This window comes from Morone saxatilis, unplaced genomic scaffold, assembly GCF_004916995.1.
Source record: "Morone saxatilis isolate NCDOM2014 unplaced genomic scaffold, NCSU_SB_2.0 Contig17, whole genome shotgun sequence".
NCBI lineage: Eukaryota > Metazoa > Chordata > Actinopteri > Moronidae > Morone > Morone saxatilis.
The window spans coordinates 23,704,946-23,712,239 of NW_023339729.1; the positions used below are offsets into that span (position 1 = coordinate 23,704,946).

Here is a 7,294-nt window from a genome sequence, read left to right on the forward strand (position 1 = left end):
AAGACTACAAATGGATGCAAAAAACTGCTGGAATCATAATGTTGTTTTAAACTGGTTTCAATTATGAGACAGAAGAAAACAGTGATGTGAATTTGTTCAGTGGAAATCAGTTGATCAGTGTCTCATTGTACTGAAAGCATATGCAGCTGAAGACATGCTTTCATTTCACAAACAAAAAACAGATTTAGAAGGCATCCTGAACATGAACTGCAGCAACAAAGGAGATGTATTGTAACTCACTATGGCTCCTGAGGATCCAGTAGGTCCTGATCCTCCTTTCAGACCAGGAGGTCCCTGGAAAGATCACAAATAATTTTATTTGACATATCAAATTTATATATATATATCAATTCAAACACTGCGGCGAATAAATATTCATTGAAAATTTTGAGGTTAACAGAAAAAAGTTTCCAATGTGGTCTTCTTTCCAAGAAGACAGAGATGATAATACAAGTCACAGATGACTAACACTGGCTAGTGTGTATGTGTATTTCTGTGTGTGTTACCATAATTCCAGTGGCTCCTCTGCTCCCCCTGAACCCTTTCAGTCCTGTAGGGCCATTTTTCCCTGAGGTTCCAGGTAAACCTGGATCGCCCTGAGAAGAAGAAGAGAGGATGAAAAAAAAGTGCAATCAAGACACAAATGATGACTTTTGATGATGACAATCAGTGTTTATAGGCAAGGGACTGTGTGGACCCACCTTTCCACCTTCCTTCCCAGCAGCCCCAGGTAAACCATGCTCTCCAGGTACACCTGGTGCCCCTGGGTGACCACGGTCCCCTGTTGGACCGGGCTCACCTGATTTTCCCTGAAACACACAACAGCAATTGGGTCAATTACACCAATTACAGACATGAGGCACAAGGCAGGAGCAAATATCACATAACAGAACTGATTCCCATCATTGAGCTCACCTGTGGCCCCACAACACCTGAGGGTCCTGGGGGTCCCGTCTTCCCTTGGAATCCCTGCAGTCACAGAAAAACATGGCTAGAAAACATTCTGGTGTGTGCGGTGAAGACCGTTTCTCAAAGAAAAAGTACCTGATGACCTCTCATGAAAAAGACCTCACTCACCGGCTCTCCTCTTTGACCTGGGTGACCAGGAAGTCCGTCCTTCCCAGCAGGACCCTACAAACACACATACACACATCCATACAGACCCCACAGACACAAACAAATATACCAAGACCAAGATGAGAAATTAATGCGAGCTCAGGATAAAAACTGACCTCAGAGTACCAATTGTATTTTTCACTCTGCCAGGATTTTATAAATTGAGCTGTCAAATATTTAAATATGAATGCAGAAACTGTCCCCTGCAGACCACTACGAGTGATTCATAGCAGCATGTGATGAGGATTTTTTTCCCCCAGAGCATTCTCAGTCAGAAGAAATTTTATCAGAAAATGACAAAGTACAACACCTGAAGCAGTGTGAAATATTGCCACCACAACAAAATACCACTGCCACCCAATGAAACAAAATAAAACATATAATGGCTATCCCAGTCACCTTAGATATTAGATACTCGCTTAGAAGTCGCACTCATCTATTTACAAAATGTATTTTATGGAAGATTGTGCTTTAACTAAGAAAGCTCGGAAATTAATATTCTTGTTCTTGTTTTGTTTCTGTATACAATTTTGAAATTTTAGTCTGACCTGGACTTTTGTTTTGTTCCTTGTTAGCTAAAAACATTTTCCCAAAAAGTGGTTTGGGGAAAAAAAGCAACAGAAGATAGATTAGCTGGTTTTTAGTATTTTTTGGCAGTGGTACAGAAGTATAACTATTTATCTGAGAAATTATCCATAGTTGTACAATATGTGCAAGTGTGCTATGCAAATGTAGCATTTTATATTTAAATTATTTGTCACAAAAATAGGGAGACTGGGTAGAGCGGAGTGATCAAGTGAATCTTTATGCTGATACACACTATTACAAATAAATATTGTCTAAGTAAACATTTCTAAACGTGTCTGTGTGTGTTTGTCATAACTCACGCTTGATCCTTTAGGTCCTGGCTCTCCATTCCTTCCTTGAGGCCCTTGAGGTCCCTAAAAAAACATAACCAGCCAAGTTAACAGGTGATTAATCAACTAAGCAATCAATTAATAACATATATTACCAGCGTTTTTCTTACCCTGTCTCCAGGAGATCCTGGGGGCCCGTCATGTCCTGAGGCGCCCTGTGAAAATGTAAGAGGGAGGAAGAACATGGAGGTGGTGACGGATAGCAAGTGGTGAAGCACAAATAATAGTGTAAGTGAATTCACCCATCAACAATGACCGACGGGGTGTCACTATTGGCTGAGGGGAGAGTCAGCTGACCTTTTCTCCTGATTTCCCTGTTGGCCCTTTTGCCCCTCTGGCACCTCGCGCACCCTGTCATAGAAGAAACATGAGTGAGACCAAACACAGGACAGCCGTGAACTTTTACTGACCTGACACAGAAGGTGTCTGGGACTTATTGGGCTACTGGTTCAGTGGACACAGGGATGACTCAGAGATATGCAATGTTCCCAGGTATATTGTGAAAAAGGTGGAAAAATATAAGTTGTTCAGATGGTTTAAATATGCAAAAACACAAAACTGACATATTATTATCTTAATATGTACGTTATGTACGTTAATACGCCTCCCTGTCCACTGCTGCTCTCTTCCTGCCCACCAGCTGTCCTCCTTTCCCCATTACCTAACCTTCCCTGCCCTCCTGTTCCTACCTTTCCCATCAGTCCTCCAGAGGCTACTACGAAGCAAGTTTAGCATACTCGGGATATCTTTTTGATATCTCGCTTCACTAAGCCAGATACCCGCAATAACGCTAAGTGGTCACACAATGGTGGTTATCAACTCAGTAAGTCAATCCAGGGTTTCCAAGTCTAACCATGAGTGTGTTCACTTAAAGGGGGTGGTGGCAGACTGACATATTTTACAAACGAAGCACAAACTGTAATATTAGACAAATACGAAAAAGTTAAACACACAATTCAGGCTAAAAACAACACAGTTGCAGCTGGCAAGTGCAGAAAGAACAGCTGGCAAAGCAAATCGCCGCTTATGTAAATGCATAAGTTAATAGACTTATAATATCACTGCCACTGACTATAAAACCATTTGTTATATTTTTTATAATCTTTTATAATATAATCTTTTATTTTATTCAATTTCAGTATATTTTATTATTTCTTTACTCTTTGCACAACATTCCCCTTTGCTGCAGTGCCAAATTTGAATTTCCCCTGTGGGGGATCAATAAAGGAATATCTTATCTTATCTTGTGTATTCCATTAAATGAATGTGTTGCTAAAATGTATTCTCTTGGCATGTATGAAAATTTTAGCCTTATCCTTTCAGCTGCAACCCCAGCGGTGTGAAACAGACTTTGGAGCAAATAAAAAATAAATATAAAAAACATAATTCAAAGCAGTAAGTGGGCTTACTTTCTTATCTAGTACAACAAGTACAAGACTTCAGACTTTAGTGCTTCAGTCAGTCTCTGTTGTAACTTGATATCAGTATACATCACCCAGTGCATACATAAAAATACCTGTAGGAAAATAATGCAAGGTAAAAAAGTCAGTGGGACTGTAAGTATACAACTCCGGTGTGTCGCATGGGCAACATAGGATTTAAGAAGCTGACACAGATAAGTCAGTTCCTCTGATGAGAATCTAGTTCTCTCATTTAAAAAATAGTCAGGGAAAGCCCAAGGGCTGCCCTCCTAAGAGACCCTCTGATGATCAGCTCACCCCGCTCCACAGGACCTTCTCGTTAGGTCTTATTAATATACATCCATGGATCTTCTACAAGTTGTGACACTTGGGGTGCACTGGGAGAGCTCACGTCCCAGCAGCGGCTTGGGTTTAAATCCAACCTGTGACACTTTTCTGCATGTTATTCCCCCTTCTCTCTCCCCCTTTAAATGTCATATAAAACTGTCCTATCAAATAACCATTGTAACACTGTAAACTCAGTGAAGGCCTCAGATATTTAACCACCCCATTTTCATTCAAAATTTCAGTTCATCCTAGTTGTATTTTATTGGTTTCTGGCTTTAGTGTCTGTGGATCTGTATCTACCTGCCTGCCTGTCTGTCTGTCTGTCTAACTGCCTGCCTATTACCTCGTGTACTGTCTGTCTGCTTACCTGTACCTGCCTGTAAGCTATCCCCTTTGGTCTTATCCCTGATGCCCTGCATAACCAGCTGTGAGATATTTAAACATCCAACAAACACAGAACAACATAAGCATTTATTTGGAGTTGTTTCTGGCCTCATGACATCCAACACTATACTCTTTTAACCCTATTTTTATATCTGGTTGCTAATTGCCCACTAATAGGGGTTTTCCATTAGCACTCTGTGGTTTGAAGTTTAGTTTCTCTCCTGTGTCCATGCTTTATTTTACTGTGTCATGTTTGCTTTCAGCTTTATAGGAGTCGTGTTAAGGTCACCAGCTGCCCACTAACTGTGTCTGTCTGCCATTTGATGCTGGGCAGGTAGTGGACAGCAGGTTTTTATGCATTTTTTTACTGAAAACAGTTGCCTGCTGTAGCTGAAAACAATACTACAAGAGTTGTCAGCTTTTCAGAAATACTGTGACCTGCTACAAGAAAACAAAAGCTAATGGAGGAGAGGGGGGCAGGACTTCTGCTCTGTATTATTAGTCATCTGACTCACCTGGTTGTAAAAGAGTAATCTGGAAATGTTCTCAGGAGCTTTGGCATGTGGCTTGCTTTTCGTAAACATCTCCCTTTCTGTGCAATTCATTACCTACTGAACTAGGGAATGTTTTGAGACACGGGACTCACATTTGGACCCCTCTGGCCTCCACTTCCTGGTTGTCCTGCAGGACCCTGGGTAACACCACAGAAGACAAGACATTAATGGAAATGCAAAGTCTGACTTCCTGATATTCTTAATATCATCATGATTTTAAACCCTCTACTCACTTTCTTGCCTTTCTCTCCTGCAGCTCCCAGTACACCAGGAAATCCATCAGAACCCTGTGGAGGAGGAAGGCACACACATTAATTTTGTATAAATGATGTCTACTGTATCTGTAACATTCATTCAATCAATTATTGATTCTTTTCTTTATTTTACCTTTGGCCCCTGGCGCCCTGGATATCCTGGCAGCCCAGGAACTCCCAGTTTCCCCTAAAAAGAGAGACAATGCGAAACTTCATTCTTTAATCTTGTACAAGTTGTTTAACAATATTTATTGCTATTTTTATAGATTAGCAATCTAAATGCAAACTTAGCTCTGTACCTTCTCTCCAGAAGTACCAGGAGGGCCAGCTTCTCCTTGAGGACCCAGTTGGCCTTTAAGTCCCTCGGGCCCATCTTCTCCTCTGCCACCTGCAGCTCCATTGTCTCCAACGTCTCCCTTTGCTCCCATCTCCCCTTTGGCCCCTGGGAAGCCATCTTCTCCCTGCAGACAGAATTAATTGAAGGAGACATAAAGACAGTCACAAAGTCAAGTTTAGAAGACAACATAAAATCACATGAAGGCAGTGAAGAACAGCATGCATACTGTAGTTGTAATGTGATATATTATATTATAAGACATCCTGACCCTACCACTTTTCTGTCTCTCTCACCTTTTCGCCTTTGCTTCCCTTTAATCCTCTGATTCCATCTGCTCCCTGTCAAACAGGAAAAACGAAAACACATGAAATAATATCACTGACTGTTTGTGACATCTTCGTGAGGTGGAAAGCATATCAAATACCTAGCATGCTTTGCCATTAAGCCTGACTGTTGGACCATGAAACTCATCAGATGACGAGGCATATTTTTGCCTTCACGCCTTGCACCTACTTCCTACCTTAACTCCTCGTTGTCCAGGGTATCCAACAGGCCCCTGCACTCCTACAGGACCCTACAAATGAACAAGCACACATTAAAAGTTTACATTTAGGTAAATATGCTTATTTGTTTTCTTGCTGAGAGTTAGATGAGAAGATTGATACCACTCTCATATCTGTCTGTTGAATATGCCACTACAGCCAGCAGCCTTTTAGCTTAATTTAGCACAAAGACTGGAAACAGGGGGAAACAGCCTACCAGCACCTATAAAACTCACTAATTAACACGTTATATCAAAATCAAAATGTAAAATCCCCAAAAAAAATCCTTGTTTTAAGAAGGCAAGTAAGCATACTTTATACAATGTCAAAATGCAACATGACACCTTCTAGTTAACTGTAACAACAGTAACACAACATGCACTGTACAAAAACAGATACATATATCCAGCAGACTTACCGGCAGTCCTTTTTCACCTGGAGTACCTTCTCTTCCAGGGTGCCCCTATTGACAAGAGGACATGTTAATATCTGTAGCTAGGCACATAGTTGTGATGATAAGGTTAGGATTAGGGACTAGGTAATGCATTATGTCAATAAAAGTCCTCAGACATACATGAGCTCAAACACACATGTACTTACTGGAGGCCCGTCGTTTCCAGGTAAGCCCTGCATGCCTTTCTTCCCTTGAGGCCCCTGTGAGACAATAGTCAATCAATCAATTCCGACTACTTCACCCAGCAGTGTAAAATCCAACTACAAGAGTCTTACCTTCTCTCCTGGCAACCCTACTAACCCCTGAGGACCAGGAAAACCCTGTAGGAGAGGTTGAGGATGAGTATTTCTGTGTATGCTTTTACGCAACTGACTTTTTTTTCTGTTCCATGCTCATACCACGATTCCAGGGTTGCCTTGTTGTCCAGGTGCTCCGACATCCCCCAGGGCTCCCTGTTACAAACAGGAAATTATGTCATGGGAAGTAACTTGTTATCAGGCACTGCTCTCTACTACCTTTATTATACTCACTATGTTTCCCTTTGAACCTTGAACGCCGTCAATTCCTCGAATGCCCTGTGAGGAGAGAAAGGAAGACGGTTAATAAAAGGGACTCTTCTTGTTTCTCTTCTGTGTCCTCGAGTGCACTCCATATCAAAACAACCCGGAAAGCACAGGAGCTTTTTAAAGGTCCAGTGTGTAATATTTAGGAGGATGTATTGGCAGAAATGGAATATAATATTATTATATTTATTATATAATATTTTTTTATGTTTTTGTTCCCCAAGAATGACCCTTTAATATCTATAGACCCAATAGGTTGAGTTGAGTGAGCAAGTTTCTATAGTAGCCCAGAATGGACAAAACAAACACTGACACAGGGCTGTTCATGTTTTTGTCTTTTTGCTGCCACTGTAGTTTTTCATTCGCGCTTGGAAGGGGAGGGTGAAGCGAGAGAGTTGCAACAACACCGCTAGATGCCACTAAAT

General features: G+C 41.2%; 1 protein-coding gene across 1 annotated transcript in view; it reads right to left on the bottom strand.

Annotated features, from left to right (window-relative positions):
* The window catches only part of LOC118326376 (collagen alpha-1(XI) chain-like), a 37,861-nt gene that overhangs the window by 10,196 nt on the left and 20,371 nt on the right, over window positions 1-7,294 (bottom strand). Inside the window, exons 22-40 of the mRNA XM_035659356.1 lie at window positions 6,837-6,881; window positions 6,705-6,758; window positions 6,582-6,626; window positions 6,453-6,506; window positions 6,271-6,315; window positions 5,831-5,884; window positions 5,604-5,648; window positions 5,273-5,434; window positions 5,107-5,160; window positions 4,953-5,006; window positions 4,812-4,856; window positions 2,331-2,384; window positions 2,144-2,188; window positions 2,004-2,057; window positions 1,078-1,131; window positions 916-969; window positions 702-809; window positions 507-596; window positions 241-294 (exon numbers count right to left, since the gene is read on the bottom strand). Coding sequence (XP_035515249.1) covers window positions 241-294; window positions 507-596; window positions 702-809; window positions 916-969; window positions 1,078-1,131; window positions 2,004-2,057; window positions 2,144-2,188; window positions 2,331-2,384; window positions 4,812-4,856; window positions 4,953-5,006; window positions 5,107-5,160; window positions 5,273-5,434; window positions 5,604-5,648; window positions 5,831-5,884; window positions 6,271-6,315; window positions 6,453-6,506; window positions 6,582-6,626; window positions 6,705-6,758; window positions 6,837-6,881 — 1,170 coding nt within the window. The remainder of the gene's footprint in view (window positions 1-240; window positions 295-506; window positions 597-701; window positions 810-915; window positions 970-1,077; window positions 1,132-2,003; window positions 2,058-2,143; window positions 2,189-2,330; window positions 2,385-4,811; window positions 4,857-4,952; window positions 5,007-5,106; window positions 5,161-5,272; window positions 5,435-5,603; window positions 5,649-5,830; window positions 5,885-6,270; window positions 6,316-6,452; window positions 6,507-6,581; window positions 6,627-6,704; window positions 6,759-6,836; window positions 6,882-7,294) is intronic.